Genomic DNA, 19,281 nt, shown 5'->3' with positions numbered 1-19,281 from the left:
GGGTGGCGCTGAGACACGAGTGTCTGTCTGTGGCGCAACGCTCGAGAACGCACACAGATCCGTCGATCTGCGTGATAAGCCTTCTAGGCGTTAAGGTTGCCAGGCGCTGTCAGTGCCGGAAAGGAGCGCAGAAGGGGTGCCGCAATCTGCCGAAGGAGCCGGTGTGCGGACCCGTCGTCGTACAAGGGCGGAAAGCTTGGGAGCTTGGGACGAACCGATGGTCGATTCGCTGGATTCGTTGGCGAGGGAGGTGCAAGGGGTTAAGCGCGGTCGTCGATCAAAGCGAAAGTATCGTTTCTGTTGCGCCGAGCTTGTTCGTTGGTTTTGAGTGCTGCAAAAGTTTTGCGAGTTGTGGAAGTGCAACAACAACGACATCGACATCGACATGCATGACTGCTGGCTCTCTTTCCTTCTCGTTCTCGTAAGTGACGAGTCGATCGAGGCCGACGAGCGACGAGTGCTCCACAGAGGTAGAGGTCTAGAACAGGAGAGACGGACACCTTCTCAGCCAACGCACGCAGCGCGCAGCACCCAGTGGCCAACAACAAATGGAACTGTAACAGCCGATTCCAGACTCGAGCAGGCTCCAGAAGGCACAGACACCTACTGACGTGCAGTTGGACAGATGAGTGAGTCCAGCCATGCTTGCGCCCACGCCGAAGAGCCTGGCCCGCCGACGTCTGCACCGTTGCGAGGTCAAGCTCAGCGAGTCATGAGGCAGACGCGCGGCGCGAACATGAGTGCCTCGAACATGCAGGGCACAGAAGGGGGAAGGCACTCTCGAGGTACGGCGTGTCAATGTCTTGAGTCTTCTGGACCGGCGCCGCTGGAATGTGACGCCGCATGCTCGGCGAGAGCTCGGCGGCTCACCGACCCACGACGGAAGAGGAGGAGGGTTCGCGAGATTTCTCCAGGATCAGCTGAAGCTTAATCCGGGCCCCCAATGAGCTATCATGGCAAACTAGCCTATCGCGCATCACAGGCGTGGGTCGTCGAAACGGGGCCTCGCTAGCTCTGGTGTGCGACGCCTTGCGCCATGCAGACGCTCCATGGGGACATGGGGTGTGTTCTGCATCAAACTGCACAGGAAGAACGGATTCGAGCGAACAAGCATACCACATCTGAATGGTCCCCGGAGCGTTCCCGGACCTTACTGCCCACAAGCGCCCTACTGATGCCACATTGCGATGCTGCAGGAAAACCGCAAAACGCACGCGAAGGTCGTCACTCGTCACCCGAGTCACCCTCTACGGCATGGCTCATCGCATGACCAGTCAATCTGTGGTCTGTTCGGCGCGGCGCGCGGCGTTTTCGTCGTGCCCGGAGGCGCTTCATGTCGCTGCATATCGGATGGGCAGACGACACATGCGACAACACACTAACGTGCACCCAAAGCGACCAAAAGTGACCATCAGAGGGTTCAAGAGGGCGAGGCAGACGAGCTGAGGCAAACCTGAAACGAGGAACGCCAGGACACATCGCAAGAGTCTGGAACCCTAGTCAGGGTCCCGTCGAGCCCTCTTTTGGGACGTGTCGAGATTTTCACGAGAACGACCCGTCGCACCCTCTTCCTCGGCCCTCGGATTTTCGGGCCCCTCAACGTCCTTCGCACGGCCCTCACTCGCTTTCGCTCGTTCGGCTTCGCTTGGGCTCACGCTGTTGACCGGATGGCACACTTGACTCAGCGTGGGCCGTGATAGATGCCTCAGGGCTGTCAGATCTCTGGACGTCCCACTCGGCCAAGCCAAATCGGTCGGACGGTGCTGATATGCGCTGATCGTTGACATCATTTGCTGGGCGCCGGTGTCACCAGACTCGCCCTGCTGCGATCTGCGACATGCGACTGCGAGATTGTGGCCGGGACAATGGCCGACGAACAGTGGGACGGCGTCAGTGGAGCCTTGCCTACAGCCGCAGCACTCACAGTTCGCACCACAGGACCCCACCCACCTTACCCACGAACGCGGCTCTGCGTGGCTCTGGTAGCTTACCCCGCTTCTCGTCATGCTGAGTCTGTCCCAGCCTTGGGCCTCTTTTGATTGCGCTCCTGCGTCCTGGGCTACCCTTCTGTGAACTCGCCAGCAGACTTGCGCAACGCGCAGAAACAGATGGCCTTTGAAGTTTAACTTTGCCCTCGTGGGTGTTCCAGCACGGCTGCATTCAGTGTTTCCTCTTACACTGGATCTGGCGCACGCATATCTTCTCTCTGCAAGCTTGAGTCTGCCGGCATTCAGTTGGCGTCGCTGTTCTCATCAAACAACAATTTCGATTTACATGCTTGTGTCGGGCTGCCTAAATGTGCAGTCTGACCAGTACTAGAATACAATTAGAACACCGTCGCACTTGCGCGCGTGCGCTGCGTATACCTCATAGCCCACCCCCATTTCCCGCCTCCGCCGCAGGCTACTCCAATCGCAGCCACTCCTCGCTTCGGGCTCGAACGAGATCGATGGAGCCAGATGCCGTGTAGATGAGAACGAGGTTGTGCGCAGCTTCCCACGCAACTGACGACTTGCGGATCGCTTCGCGCCCCTCATCATCCGCCTCCTCCATGCGGGCGCGCACAGAGTCGAGGACTGTCTCGAAGTGCTTCACAGCCAGATGCGTAATACCTGAGGGGTTAGCTTCTCCAATCTAGAGCACCCGGCACCCGGCCGCCTTCTCTCCAGGCTCCCCCGAACCTTATCTTGACGGAATGACACTCACCGAGCTGGTAGAAGCACCGCCCGTAGTTGTACTCGACCTCTTCCTGTGTTGCTGTGTCCTGCGCGCTGAGCTTGCGGTATCGGCTCAGGAACGCCAGGCCCTGCCCATGTCAGCAGCTGCGAGGTCGCTGAAAGGATGATACGTACCTGGGCAATCTGATAGTTCCTGTTGTCCGATTGGCGGTTTAACGCTCTTCCGAGGTAGGCTTGGGCAATGAGGAAGCACAGGTACGGGTCATACGGGTTCGCCTCATATGCACGCATGAAGTAGACTGAGGGGGACGTCAGCTCCGCAGACCCAGCTGCTCGGTGTTGAACTTACACAGTGCACTCTGATAGGAGCGGGTTGTGAGCATGTTCTGCCCATAGAGGGCGTTGAAGACGGGCGAGTGCTTCTTCGGTCGCGGCACAATCTTGTCCCCAGCGTCTTGTCGCTCAGACACGTCGTCATCGCCGTCCGCGCCGTCCTCATCCTCGTCACCCTCTCCATCCACAGTGGGATCCGGGGCCGAAACACCGGCAGAAGCTTCGTCGTCCACCTCTTCATGGGCCAGATCTCCCAGACGTCGGGACACACCAGTGTTGATGATCTGCGCCCAGCGCATGTGTCGCTTGTTGAACCGAAGAGGCACGCCGCACACTGCCTCGTCGTAGATTCGAACTTCACGGTGGAGGAACTTTTGCAGAGCGAGGTTGTGCCACGCGTTCTGCTGCTTGAGACCGCCTCCGAGAGCTGCCAGCATCAGCAGCAGCGGCTCAGAGCGGAACTGGTGCATTTGCTGGAGACGTTTGCAGTTGTCGACGATCCGGTCATGCGATTGCATTCGCATCGCGCATGCGACCGTCGCCAGTCGCAAAGCGATTTCGCAACGTCGGTTGTTGAATAGGCCAGACCAGACAACGTGCTCAAGGATGTCCATTGCGACGTCCTCCTCGTTCTTCACCATAAGGACGCAGCAGTACTTGATCGTGAGCGCCAACCAGTCCTCAGTGCCGATGCCGTAGAAGGATGTCTGTCGCACGACCTCGTAATCTGGTCGCGTTTGATCTAACGGAGTTTCGTCCTCGAATCCAAGGACGCGCTCCAGACGGTCGTGCATGGCCATGAGTCGCGAATCGGCGTCGCCCTTGGAGCCATACTTCCGGTTCTTCAACACTCGAGTGATACCTCGGTTCTTGGTGAAGTTGCTCTTCGCCAGGCGGAATGTCTCGACCATGGTGCCTGCAGAGTGAATGAACTTGTCCAAAGCCCATGGTTCACCCTCGTTGATGCCCTGTTCAGCCTCCTGCACCTCCTCCCAGAGGGAAGCCATCGTGGCGGTAGCTTGGTTTTCCAGAACACGCTTGGTAAGCCGCTGCTCGGAACCGCTACCTTTCAGCTTTCGTCCACTGCGGCCAATAACTGTTATGGTCAGCACCAAATCGGTCGCCGCTCCTTACCATCAGAGACGAGGTCGAGGGCTTCTGACTTCCTGCCCATATCTTCCAGAACGGAGGCCAGCTCGAGTCGGGCTTCCAGGTTGCTCTTCTGAACACTGATGACTGGTATGTTAGCAACGAAGCGATGCGCATGACCCACCCCAGTTCAGACTCTCCAGTGCTTCAGCATTGCGCTTCAGCTGGTGCTGACAGATACCAAGTTTGTAAATGATGGTCGGGTCGTCCTCCTCAGACTGATGTCAGCTGCGACTCGGAGGTCGTACTCACGTTGCGGTCATGCAGAGCTGCCCAGAACTCCAACGCAGGCTCCCACATCTGTCGCTTCATCAGCGCTTCGCCGAGCTCGATGAACAAGGAGGTGTGAATGTCCGCATCGAGGTCAAGAATGAACCCGATGCTGCTCATAGCCTCCTCGTCATGGCCTAAGCGCAACCGAGCAATGGCAAGTCGGTACCGCAATTGGTAGTCCAGCTCATAGCCTCCGGCGCTCTCCTCGGCAAAGTCCTCATCGTCGCGTGGAGCATAGTACTCGCTGTCGTCCTCGGCTGCATCCCAACCCTTCTCATGCTTGCGACCCTGCAGCCAACGCTGGCCGCGGTGGATGGCGCTGACGGCACCGTCGAGGTCACCGGACTTGAGAAGATAGTCGACGTAGACCACAATGTGTTCGAGTTTCATGGTGTTTGGCTCCATGCCCGGCTTCTGGTCGTCGGGGCCGTTGAAGGTCGCAAAATGGAACATGAAAGCGTCACCGAAGACCTCGGCACCGAACGCAGCCTTCTTCGTCTCAACGATGAGCGCATGCACTTCCATGAGCATGTTGAAATCGCGAAGATACGTCGGTTCGGCGCGGTGGATCTTGCGGATAGCCTCGACAGCCATGTTGTACGACTGCGTCTCCCGGTAGATGTTGACGAGCTGCCACACGATGTCCAGTCGGGAGCCGTCGATCTTCAGCGCTTTGCGGTAACAGTACAGCGCTTGTGTAAGGTTGCCCTCAGAGCTGACGTCAGCACACTCACTCAGTCGCCCACACAACTGCTTACCGGAACTGATCAGCCAACTCTCGCCAGGTGCCAATGTCTTCCTCGATATGGGCACCACAGAACTTCATCTGTCGAGCCATCTCGACATTGCCCATTTCTTCATAGACGGATGCAAGTGTCGACCATGCTGCTTGAACTTGCGGATCGTGTCGAATAACTTCGAGGAACAAGTTCACCGCTTCATTGTGATCTTGCGTAATGTATGCCAAGTTGGCTCGTCCAAGCAGCAGCTGCACCTCGTGGCTAGGCTTATGCGCGCGGTGATGCTGTCGTCAGTTCCAACAATCCTTGTTGCTACCTACTCTTCTCTTGGCTGGCCGCTTCGCCGAAGTGTGCAGCTCCTCCTCGTCGATCTGCGCCAGGTCCTGTTGGAAGGACCTTCCTCCGACGCCCTCGTCTTGATTAGGAGCTGCGTTTGACACGTGTGCGGCGATACGTCTGACAGTCAGATACAGCCTCGGATTCTAGTCTCACTGGAAGATCACATCGTTACCGGGGTCTTCCCTCGGGGCTCGTTTGTGCTTGACGCCTTGTTGTTGCGCGTTCTCGTCTTCCTCGACGTATTCATCGTCGCTACTGCCGTCATCCAGCCCGCTGGAGTCTGCCTCAGGCTGAGGACCAAAGATGTCCTCCTCCTGTTCATCGACGTCCATCGTATCTGGGTTGCGAGACCGTGCGGCGGCCGCAGCGGCGGCGGCGCGTGTCGACATGTTCAGTGGTCGATGTCGAGATCGAGGAACGCCCTCCTCCGTTATTTGTGTCGGTGACGTCCTGTGAGAGTGGAGGCCATCTAGGTCACGTGTTTGGTGACCTTCGCACGTGGCAACAGAGCCAGGCCCGGTCGCGAACTTTTCGGGCGTAAGGCAAGCGTGCCTGACTAAATACCGACAGTTGTGGCACTAGCGTGCGTCAGGCACGGAGATGGCCCTGCAGGCAGAGCGTCGCATTTGAAGGTCTTCGCTGGACGGTGGTTGCTCTCCATCCTTTCAACCTACTCCAAAAATGTCTCACCGTAAGGTGTGTATCGAGCTCGCCCGTTGCAACGATCGCCGCCGCCGCGTCCCCGACATCAAGATCCGCCGTCGCCGTCGCTTGCAGCGCTGAAATTGGAGCTCTGCGGAGCGATGGAAGATTTTGAAGGGACGAGACAAGGCGGAGGATTGGCGGTGGCAGGGAGCATCGGATCGGCGTTGGAGAGAGTCGCATCGCTAACATTGAACAGTACGAGGAGCCTCGTTCCGGTTCGCTTGCCTTCCTTCCCCGCAAGCGTGCCGCCAAGCACCGTGGTCACATCAAGTCCTTCCCCAAGGATGACCCCAAGAAGCCGGTCCACCTGACCGCCATGCTTGGTTACAAGGCCGGTATGACCCACGTCGTCCGTGACCTCGACCGCCCCGGCTCGAAGATGCACAAGCGTGAGGTCGTCGAGGCCGTCACCGTCGTCGAGACTCCCCCCATGGTCATCGTCGGTGTCGTCGGCTACGTTGAGACTCCCCGTGGTCTCCGCGCCCTTACCACCGTTTGGGCCGAGCACCTCTCGGACGAGGTCAAGCGTCGCTTCTACAAGAACTGGTACCGTTCGAAGAAGAAGGCCTTCACCCGCTACGCCAAGAAGCACTCCGAGAACAACGGCGCCTCCGTTGCTCGCGAGCTTGAGCGTATCAAGAAGTACGCCACCGTCGTTCGCGTCCTCGCCCACACCCAGCTCTCGCAGACCGGCCTTGCCCAGAAGAAGGCCCACCTCTCCGAGATCCAGGTCAACGGTGGCTCCATCGCCGACAAGGTCGAGTTCGCCAAGGCCAACTTCGAGAAGACCTTTGACGTCAAGTCCGTCTTCGAGCAGAACGAGTGCATCGACGTTATCGCCGTCACCAAGGGTCACGGTTACTCCGGTGTCATCTCTCGTTGGGGTGTTACCAAGCTTCCCCGCAAGACCCACCGTGGTCTCCGCAAGGTCGCCTGTATCGGTGCTTGGCACCCTTCGAAGGTCATGTTCTCGGTTGCCCGTTCCGGTCAGGACGGTTACCACCGCCGTACCACGATCAACCACAAGATCTACCGCATCGACAACGGCACCAACGAGGGCTCCGGCTCCACCGAGTTCGACCTCACCAAGAAGTCGATCAACCCCGTCGGCGGCTGGTCGCACTACCCCCTTATCCGCAACGACTTTGTCATGCTCAAGGGCTCCATCCCCGGTGTCAAGAAGCGTGTCATCACCCTCCGCAAGGCCCTCCGTGTTCACACCTCGCGCACTCACCTCGAGGAGATCACCCTCAAGTTCATCGACACCTCGTCGCAGCTCGGACATACCCAGTGGCAATCTCTTGACGAGAAGGCTCAGTTCCTGTGAGTTTGAAGCGTCTGCTCCATCGAAAACGAAAATTTGGTGGGCGGCTTGCCGATCCTGAAGATCCTTTCGAGTGTTTGCTGACGTAATAGCGGTCAGCTTAAAATTAAGAACTGATTGCTTCGCATCGCGAGGAGTACCACCTGTTCATAGCCTTATGAATCGTTGTGGATGTATTTGTGCAGAACAGGTTCTGGGTGGCAGATGTCGAAAACATCTCGTGAGGCGAAAAATTCGTGGAAATCCGTCAGGCACCTTCCCAATCATTTGATTCCGCTAATATTTGAACTAATTCATTCTCTATCATTGATGATATTCCAATAGGCTGAGCAGCCCCGAGAAGTCGCCATTCTAGGATGCACTTCCACCAGAATCAAGCTGCAGTCGCTTCGCAGGACGCTGCAACGGCTGGTTTTCATCCCCTGGTTGTCACCACACATCATCCCCTGTTCCATGCAAGGCACGATGCATATTGAACAACCTTGCAGTCGGAGTTATACTACTGTTACTGTGCACATTACGTCCTCTATGATGGAGAAGCCGTATTGAAAGATGTGTGTGAACCCACCAAGCCCAAGCGTCGTTGCTCATATTCCGCTGCGTTGTAGGACAGGGCCTGTGCTTATCGTCTGGTGGCCGAGGATGCCATACTCCGGTCGCAGCCACCTTGCCGTGATCGCAATGATGGCCGACAATCGCATACTGCGGGTAAAAACCATTAGCGACGAGAAGTTTCGATCTTCTGCCCTTTGGGTGAACTCATATGAGCCCAACGCTCTTCCATCTGAGCTACGTCGCTGGACAGGGTCGACCGAGCAGAGAGCGATCGCAAGCCTAAACAAGGCTTCGCATCCTCTCGCTGCTCGTGGCCTGCTCCAGGAATGGTTGATCTGATCCCTACTTCTATCCCATGAGTTGTCCGGGGCGCGGCTCTTCCAATCGACTGCCTGCAGCAGGTAGCCAGTGCAGGCGTCTGCGCACTAGTGACTTTGACATGAGTGCTCAAGAGTGAAAGTCCAGGGTGAAGGTGCCGTGCCACCCGACTTGTGCCACCGAGTTCGGTAAGCTTGCAGCTGTCATACTACATTCGTGTGCTTCACCCTGGGTTAGAATTGACGCTGTGAACGTCAGTAGCTTCTATCCCAAACCACCGCGTCGCCCCCGGAGCGGATCCGGAGGCTGACGCCTGTCCTGGACGAACCAACTTTGGGTGGGGGGCAAAGCTCCCCATGAGGTCACCCGTAAATGTCCTTTGTAGCAATCCTTACCACCATTGGAAGTAGCACGAGGCATATGATGCTCGCGAGGTGACAAAAACGCCTAGCGACGAGAAGTTTCGATCTTCTGCCCTTTGGGTGGTCTCGTATGAGCCCAACGCTCTTCCATCTGAGCTACGTCGCTAATATGAGGACGAGGAGAGGCGAGAGCAGGGACGCAATTAGATCTGCTTGGCGCACTGACCTCCACTCACGCAGCCCACATGTCATGTCTACTCGCACCTAAAAGAAGTACAAGTGCTTCGCAGCTGTAAGGAGCCAAAAGGAAAGGTCCGACTGGGAATCGAACCCAGATTACAAGAACGACAGCAGAAGAAGTCAGAATCTTGTGTACTAACCGTTATACGATCAGACCGTTGTTTTTGCCTTCACGATGAGAAACATCAACCTCCTAGCGGAAAGACGAGCATGAAGCAATGGCCCTCAGAGCGACCTTATAGAATAGCGTAGCCAAACACTAGCTCTCCCTGACCTTCAGAAAGTACTTGCACCCCGCTGTTCATGGGCGACGACGATGGGATCACTCGAATCTGAAAGCAAGTCAGTCGCCCCCGACGGGCGGAGTTCATCAGGTGCCCGCCCGAACCCTATCGTCATGACGTCTTCGCGAGTGTGTCTGGGCATCGCACAATCCACCCCACGCATGACCGGTGCGCAATCTGATGTGCTGGCTCGACTTTGCGGCTTACCCGCACATTGTCGAGGAGATTCTTGATCTCGCTCCCGCCGAAGCCATCCCGACACTGCGCCAGGTGTCCCGAGGCGTCCGCGACCGGCTAGATCGGCGACTCGCGTACCACGTCGTACTGCCTCATTACCTGGGCGAGAGAGCGCCGCGCCTCCTGCCCAACGCGGGGCAGCTGCTAACCCGCTCCAGCCTGACCAAAACACGCATTGTTCAGCTACAATCATGGTCGGGTCAGGACGGGTACCCTCGAACGGCAGCGGAGGAGGCGCTCCTCGACTTGCCGGGGCTGCGGTGGGTCGTACTCGACTTTCCATCACAGTCGCACCGCATGGGCTCCATGCCCGTTCTGCGAGCGGGACAAACGGCAGTTCACCCGATCCGCAACTCGTGGTCACGACAGGTCAATCACCCCTACCGACTTCGATATCAGGACGTCGTCGGCTGCCGCGCTCATCGCATCGTGTTCGTCCTCCAGGCCGACCCAAGCGTGTACGCGCCGATCTGCAGCGTGTTCTACGACTCGTCGTTTCCAAGCCGCGAATTTGTCATCTGTCTCCTGCCGCCGCCGGATGATCCAAGCACGAAGTGGCTCACCGGCAAGGGCACGAGCCACGCCCCGTTGCTCGACACGCTTGCTGTCAGCGCGGCGAACCTCGGCACACTCACCATCGCCGGTCTCGAAACCTGGGACGATAGTGGTCTTGAAGGATCCTGGCGCGACTTACTCACTGAACGCCTGTCCAGTATCGTCAACGGCACCACAAGGCGTGACCGCGCGCCTGACCTGACTGTCGTGACCCTTGACGAGTGGAGGCAGCAAGTAGGAGAGGAGGAGTGGTCACTTGTGACCAGCGTACTGGACTGAAGACTGGGAAAGTGGTTCAGGCTAGGCTCAAGGCCTGGCAGGCCAACCTGTCACCCTCTTGCAAAATGTCTGTCCTATAGCGCGCACGAGGCTCTTTCGCCATCCAAACACTGTTGATGGAGAAGCTCGTAGCTCATCCCCACGGGTGACTGCAATGGTGTGGACGAAAGGCATCCCGGTCAACTCTGCTTGATCGGACAGTGCACTGCGCCAAGAGCAGCTCGGCGAGGACAATCTCGGAGGATAGGTGGATGCGTTGCCGGGTATTGGACGGCCTGGCGACAAGTGTGAAATGACCTCACTGCGTCGTGTTGAGCACGGATCCCTGACCGCTCACGCGGAGTACATTAGGAGTAGAGGTCCGAAACGGCAGAATCTGCATGGCACCATTCCCACCTGGTTCTCACTCACACCAAGAGGTTCTGTCCGGAGAGGGGTCAGTTAGGTTCGAGGTTTCTGCGCCAAGGCACTGATGACATGAACTAACGGCGCTGATGCCTGTGATCGTGCTTCGTCTTCGCTTCGTCACACAGTCCACCAGACCTCTTTTAAAGAACGGCCTGTGGCTGATAACAGCGCATGGACCTCTCAGCTAGAGCCACACGAATGTTATGCTTCGCCACACTTCACTGTGCGTCGAACAGAGTCAGGTGATCGACAACATTGGCAAGCAGGCGATAGCGGAGCATCTTCGTTGCGTCCGGGCGTTCGGGCCCCAGGGAGCACTTGACCTCTCCCGCCTTGTTCGGGCTGCAGCTTCAGCAGCTGTCATATCAACCACTTTCAGTGGGGAGAGGGTGCTGTCGGCAGCACGGGGCTGCACTGACATGGCACAAGCTGACTACTTAAATCTCTGGATGCAGTATCATAACTCCTCACACCAGCCCGCCGTTCTTTCGGTCCACAGCAGCGCATACACCGACACAAGCTCCGAAAAGCATGCGGCCCTTCTTCGCGACCATCTTTTTTCTCACTGTCGGCGGTGTCATGGCTGCCCCTGCCCCTGCCACCGGTGATGCCTGTCTCGGCTCGATCGAGGAGCGCGACCTCGCCACGCGCGGCAACCCCGCGCGGTGCCCCTCGGGCAAGACGGCAAAGTCGCGGGGTCTTACGCCCGCGACCAACGGGTGCAGCTTCGTCCCAGAGTACAAGTTCCACTCGTGCTGCAACTCGCACGACATCTGCTATGGCACCTGTAGCCGCACTAAAGCGTCTTGCGACACGTCCTTCCACACCTGCATGAAGAATGTGTGTACCGCGACATACAGCGCCGGCATCAAGCGCACCGCCTGCCTTGCAGCTGCGGTGACGTACTACAAGGGCGTCGACATTGCCGGCGATAATGCTTTCGAGAATGCCTCAGAGAAGTACTGCCGCTGCGTCTAGGTACGGTTATGCCTCTGAGGTTGACCTGGGAGGTACAGGGTTGTTAGTCAGTTCGAAGAGATGCACGAGGGCGTTTAATCATCCATTTAAAACTCTATCGCTCGATAACACATTACTTCGGAGGTCTATCGCTTGACTTCTTCTTGGCTCCCTATTCTAACGCTGTGCCCAGTGGCAGACCAGCCGCACTGGTGCGGTGGTGTGCCCCGCAGAGAGTATGGTGGGAACCACTGCTTCTAAGGCCGGGTGCGCTTGGAATCGTTGCCCTCCGACTCATCAGAGGCCCGACGCTTGTGGCTGCCGGAGCTGGAGGAGCGAGACTTGAGATTGACGTCCGTGATGATGCGCAGCGGTTCTGTAGGCTGCCGGCGGAGTCCCTGCGGCCGGTTCGGCGAGCGAGGAGGGCGCGCGGGAGGGCTCACGGGGAGGACCAGGTGTCCCGGGACTCCGGGCCCACGAAAGGTCCCGGACATCGGCACGAATGTTGACCTCTGCAGGACCTCAAGGGGAGGGGCTTCACCAGCAACAACGGCCCGAGGCTCGTCGGGGCCATTGCCATTAGCAGTATTGCCCTCTGAGTTGACGGAACCGCCAGCCGCTTCGACAGGCGGGGTACCGGAGACACCGTTGCGAGTGCTGCGACGCAGCTGGCGAGCGGGAGGGACAGGGTACAGGCGCCGAGGAGGGCGCTCAGGCGTTGCGGGAGCCGGAATGGTGGAGACGGCGTTCTCGGAACTGTTGCTGAGGACAACAGCACGGGCAGGGTGACCGGTAGGAATGCGCTGGACTGTGTGCGACTCAGCGGTCTGAACTTCAACCAGCTCGCGGCTGTCATCGTGGGCGCTACCAGCAGCACTGGCGGCGTCCACCTCAGTCCTGCTCACATCGGAGATGTGGCAAGTAGGACCCAGCTCAATCGGGACGCGGCCTGCGCTGTTGGAGATAGTCTCGAAGGTGGTGTTGGTGGTCGGGTGGGCAGTAGCGGCGACGCCAGAGGAAGTGTTGCGGCTTACGGGTTCGCTGGCTATCGCACCTTCGGCGAACGAAGGGAAGCGCGAAGGTGGCGCCGAGGGGCGACACGCAGAGCCGTCGCTGGGGACGTGCTCCCTCCAGCGCTCAACGCGGCGCTCGGCGGTCGCTTGGATGACCATGGCGTCGGTGACCCACAACTTGCGGGCAACGTTCCAGTGTTTGCCCATCGTGTCGAGAACTTGTGCTGAGAGTTGTGGTGATAAGAAGGAAAGAGCTCGCTTTTTATGCTTGTCATTGCGACTGGCCGCTCGAGCGCGACGCAAGACGTTGGGCACTACTGTGCATCAGTGTGCATCGACTCCTGCGTCGTAGGTAATGAGCGTTCGTTGCTGCCAGTGCCACGGGGCAAAAGAATGATGCTCGAGGGGTGATGATTGCCTGTTGACAGCATGTGGCGGTGCGGCGCGGTGGACAAAGGAGACAGTGGCATTGTTCGCACTGGCAATCTCCAGAGGTCGGGGGTTTTTGATTGTTCATCATTGTACGACAAGAACAGCCTGCTCATCTGCAACCAAGCTTCCAGCATGCAAGCTCGGTCGACTTGCGCCTTATCTTCATCGTGTGAGGAACTTGTACGCCCGACTGCCAAATTCAAGGCTTCCGCCTGTATCCCGTCGCCACCTGCCACAACCCCCGCGCTACAGCAAACATGTCAAGAGGCTGCCTTGCCAGTCTCCACCGTAGTGCCTGAAGCTCTGCTCGCTCAACTAGACTTTGTCGGTGCCATTCAGCCCAGAGATTTTCATAATTTCTCGAGATTGTGCGCCATTCCCCCAATCGCTCAAGCTTATCTCAACGGCTTTCGGCGCATTCAATAAACCCAGAAGGAGCCGGAACCTAAACTCTCTGAATGCGCCAAGCCGTCCAGGCCTTGGTCGGAGTAGTCTGGTCTCGAAGCCAGTGAACGACTGTCGTATGCCATTCTCGCGTTCCTCGCGTGACATGACTCATGAATTTCGTCTGCTCTCAGGGATGCGACGGCCCCAATCTCGTCCGCGGCCAGGTACACCAGGCACATTGGCTGGGCTCACATTCCCATCGTCGTACACCCTCCCTCGGGCCCGAAAGATGCATGTCTACCTTACTCCGATCTAGCACCCCTCTGCTGTGCCTCGCTTTTCGACTCTTCCTGGGACTTCTCACTCTGCATGCGTAGCCAGGGACCTGGCGAGCAGGCAGCGAGTGTGGGGATATGCAATGTCATGGTGTGAAGGTATGATTACAACAAGATGTACAGGAATAGAATGAATTATGCCCTGCGTAACAGCAAAGCCTGGCCGGGCTGCGTAAGATAAGCTGGCCCTATCGTCCTTTTGGAGTTTTCGGGGTCGCCGTAAAAGTTCGAAGAGTTCGAAGCAGCAACGACTCATGACAATGTTCTATGCGATGCGCAGTGAGGTCTGTAGACGCCATATTCGAATGCTGTGCGAGCATGCTGCGTCACCGGCCTCCGTCGAGGGTCTCCGAACGCCACGCCGGTGGCGCCGCGCCGTCCGCGGACTGCGCGGGCAACTCACACCCAAAGCGGGCCCTGGACAGTGAAGCTGCGTGACGGGTCCTTCAGGCGCCACCACTGGCCGAAGCGGCTGCTCCTGCACTCGGCAAGGCGAATGTTGCCCTCGTGCGCCTCTCCGCTCGTGTTCTCGCCGTCCTGCACCTCGATGCAGAGCTGGGTGTCGCCCAGGCGCAGCTGGTTCTCGGCAAAGACCCACGTCTGCGCCGCCGCGCGGGAGGAGCTGCACTCCCACACCTGCAGTGACTTGCCAGCTTTGGGCTCTGAGGTTGTTAGTTGTATTCATGAGGAAGAAGCAATACTCACTGTCGCCAGCATCGAGGCAGAGACTGCCGTATCCGTCCATCTTGATCTGGCCCGGCTCATCGCGGCCAATGGTCCAGTCAAGAGCGACATACCGGCTGACGTAGCGGTTGTAGTCGCCAGTCCTGATCGTCAGTATATAGCTTAGAGAGCCAGGCTGTGCTTGCCGCGCCTCCAACACGAGGCGAGGGCGCGTGGGACACTCACATCCAGACGGTGTCACCATTCTTGGAGACACCACGGATACCGTGGTGGAGCACGCCAAGGTAACCTCCAGTCTTGCCGCCGCCGGCCCACTGGAGCGTCTCGGCGTGAGCTGGAAGAGCGAGGGCGAAGAGGAAGAGAGTGAGGAGGGAGGCGAACATGGTGAGCGGTGGGAGGTGATCGAAGGGGAAGAAGTGTGGTCGAGCTCTGAGCGTGGTTTGCGATTTCAGAGCTTAGACAGGTGCGAAGTGTTGGGAACGAGAGTGTGTCGGTCGGTATCAGTCGAGTCGAAGTAATCCGTTATCAGGCGAGACTCGGAACGCAGGTCTGTTGCGAATGTAGAAGTCTATACAATGAAGAGGTGCGATAAGGAGGGGGTACGTCTGCCTGTGCTTCTTGCTATATATCGCTGGAGCGCGCAAAGATCTGGAATATCCAGGTCCCCAGGCGTGCTCGCGGTCACTGCAGGTCACGGACCGTTGCTGTGGGCAGGTAGGCTGTCGCTCGGAAGCACTGCGGCTTGCGCTTGGTTCTGCCTGGAACACTGACGAAAACAATGTCGCTGATTGTCTGAGTTGAGCCTGGAGCCCTTGGCCCAAGGGTGGCCTTTGGCTCCTGACTCCTGAGCCCAGGACGTGCCCAGGACACACCCAGGATGCATCCAGGTTGGGGTGCCAGGACGTCTCCCAGTGTTTTCTGTCGCATAGACTAGGGGACACAGGTGAGCGACAGGAACACCGCCGCGGTTGGGGGCAGCTGGGCGTAGCGACCCAGACTTTCAAGTTCCGGAGGTGAGGTACGGTTACGAGAATGGCCATTTCGGCGGTGACAGCGCTATGACCGCTGGGCGCACGCCGAGCCCTGCTCACCCTGCGCTGCGCCTACATCGCCGTTGCTGGACAGTGGGCGCCGCCAGGTTCGTCCGTCCTGAGCCTCCGCAAAGTGCGACTGACGACCGCAGCTCGAAGCGGCGTACGACCTGGTCCTGAGAATATGCTTGATGGCTAACGTAGTGGGTTACTACGCTCAGTGTGAGTCTGTCTCGCCCGTCGTTGAGCCGAGGTTGGGTGCGACAGCAACAGGCTGGCAGCTGGAAGTTTGGGATATTGCGAAAGTAGGGTCGCACGAGCAGCCCTGCACTCCTCGGTCAGCAGTGCAGGGCGCAGGGCGTGAGCAGGGGTCTGCACAGGGAGAAAGGAGCCAGGCGAGCGTGCTAGGGATCCAGCCCAAAAATCGACCACGAAAATCGAAAAATGCCATAGCGACAAGAGAAGCGAGTGACGTAAACAGTGCTTCCTGCGGTGTTCTGCCCAAACGCTGCAGTGTCGTCTCCCCTGCTGCAGTGCTGCAGACAAGGAGTTGCGCTGCACTGCCCAGGGAGGCCAAGCCCCTCTATTTTGTTCCCTGCGAGTCCTATTCAAACACCTAGAATGCAAAGATAGAACAGTGATCGCCCTTTGGAATGTCCGTCGGTGCGAGAAAGGCAGGAGCGGAGGCGGTGCGATCCGGTGCCGGCGCTGCACTGACACTCTCCTGGCTACTCCTCGCCCTTGGCCACCTTGGCCACCATCCATTAGGATCAGTGCATAACGCTTGTCCTGTCCAGTCCTGCAAGATCCCGGATAGATCCTGCATCATCCTGCATCAGTGGCCGTGAAACGTGCCCGGTGCCCAATGGACAGGCCGCCCAGGTGCAGCCACGATCCAGCGATCTAGGCATGCACGTCCGAACACGCACAGGACTCGCTGCACGCCCGTTGCATGATGCTCGATCCAGGTGTCGCAACAGCGTTCGCACCAACGCACCCTCGCCGAGCGCACCGGGGGCGCCGGTGTGCGCCAGAACCTGACGCCGCCTCTGACCACTCTGAGTTGTTTGAGCCGTTTGAGTTAGCCTTTTAAGGTTATCGCTCAGCGCCGAGAGCCCGAAATGCCGGCCATCCGAGGGCTGTACGAGCCAGCCAAACGCTATCCAAACGTTATCCAGTCGCCAGCCGGTCACCAGGCCGTCGCCAGCCGGTGGCGTCCCTTGTCCGGCCGTAGACCGTTGCTCGCTGCGCAGGGAGTACGCCTCCGCCGGCACGCCGCCGGGCTCGTGCTCAACACCTGAGCACGGTTCATCCCATGGCTCGACAGAGTGCGAGCGGAGCTAGCAGAGTGGGCTTGGAAGACTTGGAGGAGACCGGACCGTAGGGACATGATGGGCACGAGCTGAGAACGACAGCGGCCCGGACGAGGAATGGACAAAGCTTACGTGCTAATGGCGTTCCAGCTGACTTTGCAGCTGATGTTTGGTGCTGGCGGCTGAGGTCGTAGTCTTGCAGTCCGTGCAGACGGGCTAATGCATGGCCTGGCCCAGTCGAGTGCAGAAAGTTACGGAATGCAGCTGCTTGTCGTCGACAGGGCGGCGATCGACACGACCAACGGAGAGATATGGGATGTACGACAACAACGACGCCCGCTTATCATGCTTAGGGCAGCCTAACTACGGACCTAGATCGGGGCAAGCGGGACAGAATACAGGTCCAGGAGAAGCATATAAAGCCTGTCGCTCACCTTGTTACCGTGATACGACCCTCTGGAATCCAGAGGTGCGTTGCTGGGAATCAGCGGTCACCGGGCAGCTGACCACCGCCGTCCTTGCAACCGGGTCTACTTTCGGCGTACGCTTGCTTGCCGTCTTTGATACTTACCACATCACTCATGCCCCTTGCAACGACGTTCACTAGTGCACTAGTGTGCGTGCTAGCCCGCAATCGGACCGTACTCCGAATACGAGCAGATAGCAGTGCTCTTCTGTACTTCTGCAGCCGACAGCGTGCCAGATTTAGTTGTTGCGCAGATGGTGACCCCTCCTGTTGTACTTCCACCAGCATGGTCCAAATCGGTCATAAGGGCCGCCACCAGCTCAGCAACCGATACCAAGAAATGTCAATGCTCAGGCTTTGTCCAATCTGCAGACAACAGCTGTCAATCGCAAGACATCAATCTGCTTCTATGAACGCAGCTTGAAGCTTACAGATGAGAACAGCACGACGGAGAGCAATTAGTCCGCGGGCACCAACAGCCAACACTGCTGGCCCTCCGCCGCAGGCCGCTGAAGCACGAGGGAACGAGCTGCGCACCGATGAGTCAAAACCCGGTAAGCTTCACATCAACAAGCTGAAGGCCTTGCAGTCAGTCGTCTGTCAAAGTCAGTGGCTATCTAATGCGTATCTATACATCGTGTCGTTTCATATGTTCGTTCTACAACTACTCCCTCGGCGGCATCGCAGTGGGGACGATACGCACCTTACCCGCGGGCGTCTGGCCAGGAGCGTCCCAGATCCCCGGGGGCGCCTCGGGCTCCTCGTCTCCCCACTCCCTCTCCGCATCCCAGCGGGGCTTCTCGACCGCGTCAGTGTCCTCGACACTGACCGTGACGCCTCCCTCATCCAGAATCACATTAGGTCCCGAGCCGGCAAACTGCAGGGCCTCGAGAGCGCGGCGCAGATCGTCAGCCAGCGGGGTCGCATTGGGTCCTTCCTCGGTGATGGGCTCCCAGCCTTCCGGAGGAGAACCAGGGGGGCTGATGAGGAAGTTGCGCTCGTGCTCCGGCACTTGGAGGTGCGCTGGCTCTGAGGGTTTCTGCGGCGGCAAGGCGTACAGGCGGAGAGTCAGCCTGTGGTCAGCTCCCCTTTCCCTTGTTAATAGCAGTCTGGCAGCAGATCTGGATATCGCAGTCCTCGACTGGACTCACCCCTTCTTGGTGCGGTCAAAGTATCCTCCGCTGTCCGTAGTACCCTCGACAGGGTTCGGCGTAGCGTCGACGTCGAGCTTGAGGAAGTCGTCCGCGTCCTTCACCTTGCGGGCCGCGTCGACCGAGTCGAACACGAGAATCACGCGGCCCATGGCCCTGATCGGCGCAAAGTGCGTCAGACCGCCGAAGCGCTCAAAGTGCCTGCGGAGCAGGGCGAGGGCCTCGGGGAGGAAGAGGGAAGGGTGCGGCAGGATCAGAGCGAGCGAGTTCGTCGCGAACTCCCTAGCAGCCGCGTCGGGGATCAGCGTCGGTGTCGGCGGCAGCGAGATCGAGCCGGGGCGCGAGGAACGGGAGTGCAGCGAGCTCATCGACGTTGAGCGGGAGTGGCTCGCCGCGTGCGACGCAAGACTGGCGGCGAGCGAGTCGGTGCGCGAGTGCCCGCGAGGAGAAGGGGCGCAGTTCGCATCGGAAGCTGGCGTGGCTGTGATGATGGGCGAGGGAGGGTTGAGCGGGGAGAGGGAAGGCGAGGAAGGCGAAATCGGCGAGGCGGCGCTCGGAGGCAGGGGCGGGGAAGCCGTCGGGACGAGTGGGATGGGCGGCACATCGACGGAGAGCGTATCACGACGAGGACGAGACATGGTGGCAAACGAGAAGCTAAGGTGAGCTCAATGAGTTGATTGTAGACTTGAGAGTCGAGGAACAAAGGTGTTTATAGTCGCTGCGTCAGACAATC

General features: G+C 58.6%; 6 protein-coding genes and 3 non-coding genes across 9 annotated transcripts; 2 read left to right on the top strand and 7 right to left on the bottom strand.

Annotated features, from left to right (window-relative positions):
• Nucleotides 1-2,403: 2,403 nt before the first annotated feature.
• On the bottom strand, nucleotides 2,404-5,901 carry A1Q1_04683 (RNA polymerase III transcription factor; the record flags this gene model as incomplete). Its single annotated transcript, XM_014322921.1, has 10 exons — nucleotides 2,404-2,576; nucleotides 2,707-2,806; nucleotides 2,853-2,977; nucleotides 3,028-4,084; nucleotides 4,146-4,240; nucleotides 4,285-4,372; nucleotides 4,413-5,148; nucleotides 5,192-5,439; nucleotides 5,494-5,569; nucleotides 5,666-5,901. 10 exons carry the CDS (start codon nucleotides 5,899-5,901, stop codon nucleotides 2,404-2,406), a joined length of 2,934 nt encoding a protein of 977 aa, XP_014178396.1.
• A 292-nt stretch (nucleotides 5,902-6,193) lies between these two features.
• Nucleotides 6,194-7,544, top strand: A1Q1_04682 (large subunit ribosomal protein L3; the record flags this gene model as incomplete). The annotated part of the gene is made up of 2 exons (XM_014322920.1): nucleotides 6,194-6,208; nucleotides 6,414-7,544. 2 exons carry the CDS (start codon nucleotides 6,194-6,196, stop codon nucleotides 7,542-7,544), a joined length of 1,146 nt encoding a protein of 381 aa, XP_014178395.1.
• Nucleotides 7,545-8,260: 716 nt separating this feature from the next.
• A1Q1_t492 lies at nucleotides 8,261-8,340 on the bottom strand. The gene has a single exon. It is a non-coding gene; the product is annotated as a tRNA-Met (tRNA).
• Nucleotides 8,341-8,862: 522 nt separating this feature from the next.
• On the bottom strand, nucleotides 8,863-8,942 carry A1Q1_t491. The gene has a single exon. It is a non-coding gene; the product is annotated as a tRNA-Met (tRNA).
• A 144-nt stretch (nucleotides 8,943-9,086) lies between these two features.
• Nucleotides 9,087-9,173, bottom strand: A1Q1_t490. Its single transcript has one exon. It is a non-coding gene; the product is annotated as a tRNA-Gln (tRNA).
• A 307-nt stretch (nucleotides 9,174-9,480) lies between these two features.
• Nucleotides 9,481-10,371, top strand: A1Q1_04681 (uncharacterized protein; the record flags this gene model as incomplete). Its single annotated transcript, XM_014322919.1, has 1 exon — nucleotides 9,481-10,371. One exon carries the CDS (start codon nucleotides 9,481-9,483, stop codon nucleotides 10,369-10,371), a length of 891 nt encoding a protein of 296 aa, XP_014178394.1.
• A 1,622-nt stretch (nucleotides 10,372-11,993) lies between these two features.
• Nucleotides 11,994-12,956, bottom strand: A1Q1_04680 (uncharacterized protein; the record flags this gene model as incomplete). The annotated part of the gene is made up of 1 exon (XM_014322918.1): nucleotides 11,994-12,956. The coding sequence occupies one exon, from the start codon at nucleotides 12,954-12,956 to the stop codon at nucleotides 11,994-11,996; it is 963 nt and encodes a 320-aa protein (XP_014178393.1).
• Nucleotides 12,957-14,302: 1,346 nt separating this feature from the next.
• A1Q1_04679 (carbohydrate-binding module family 13 protein/putative endo-1,3-beta-glucanase) lies at nucleotides 14,303-14,970 on the bottom strand (the record flags this gene model as incomplete). The annotated part of the gene is made up of 3 exons (XM_014322917.1): nucleotides 14,303-14,565; nucleotides 14,609-14,730; nucleotides 14,813-14,970. 3 exons carry the CDS (start codon nucleotides 14,968-14,970, stop codon nucleotides 14,303-14,305), a joined length of 543 nt encoding a protein of 180 aa, XP_014178392.1.
• A 3,091-nt stretch (nucleotides 14,971-18,061) lies between these two features.
• On the bottom strand, nucleotides 18,062-19,186 carry A1Q1_04678 (calcineurin-binding protein - related protein; the record flags this gene model as incomplete). Its single annotated transcript, XM_014322916.1, has 2 exons — nucleotides 18,062-18,491; nucleotides 18,549-19,186. 2 exons carry the CDS (start codon nucleotides 19,184-19,186, stop codon nucleotides 18,062-18,064), a joined length of 1,068 nt encoding a protein of 355 aa, XP_014178391.1.
• Nucleotides 19,187-19,281: the final 95 nt, after the last annotated feature.

The sequence above is a fragment of the Trichosporon asahii genome (genome assembly GCF_000293215.1).
Source record: "Trichosporon asahii var. asahii CBS 2479 unplaced genomic scaffold scaffold00070, whole genome shotgun sequence".
NCBI lineage: Eukaryota > Fungi > Basidiomycota > Tremellomycetes > Trichosporonales > Trichosporonaceae > Trichosporon > Trichosporon asahii.
This window is presented reverse-complemented; position numbering and strand designations above follow the sequence as displayed.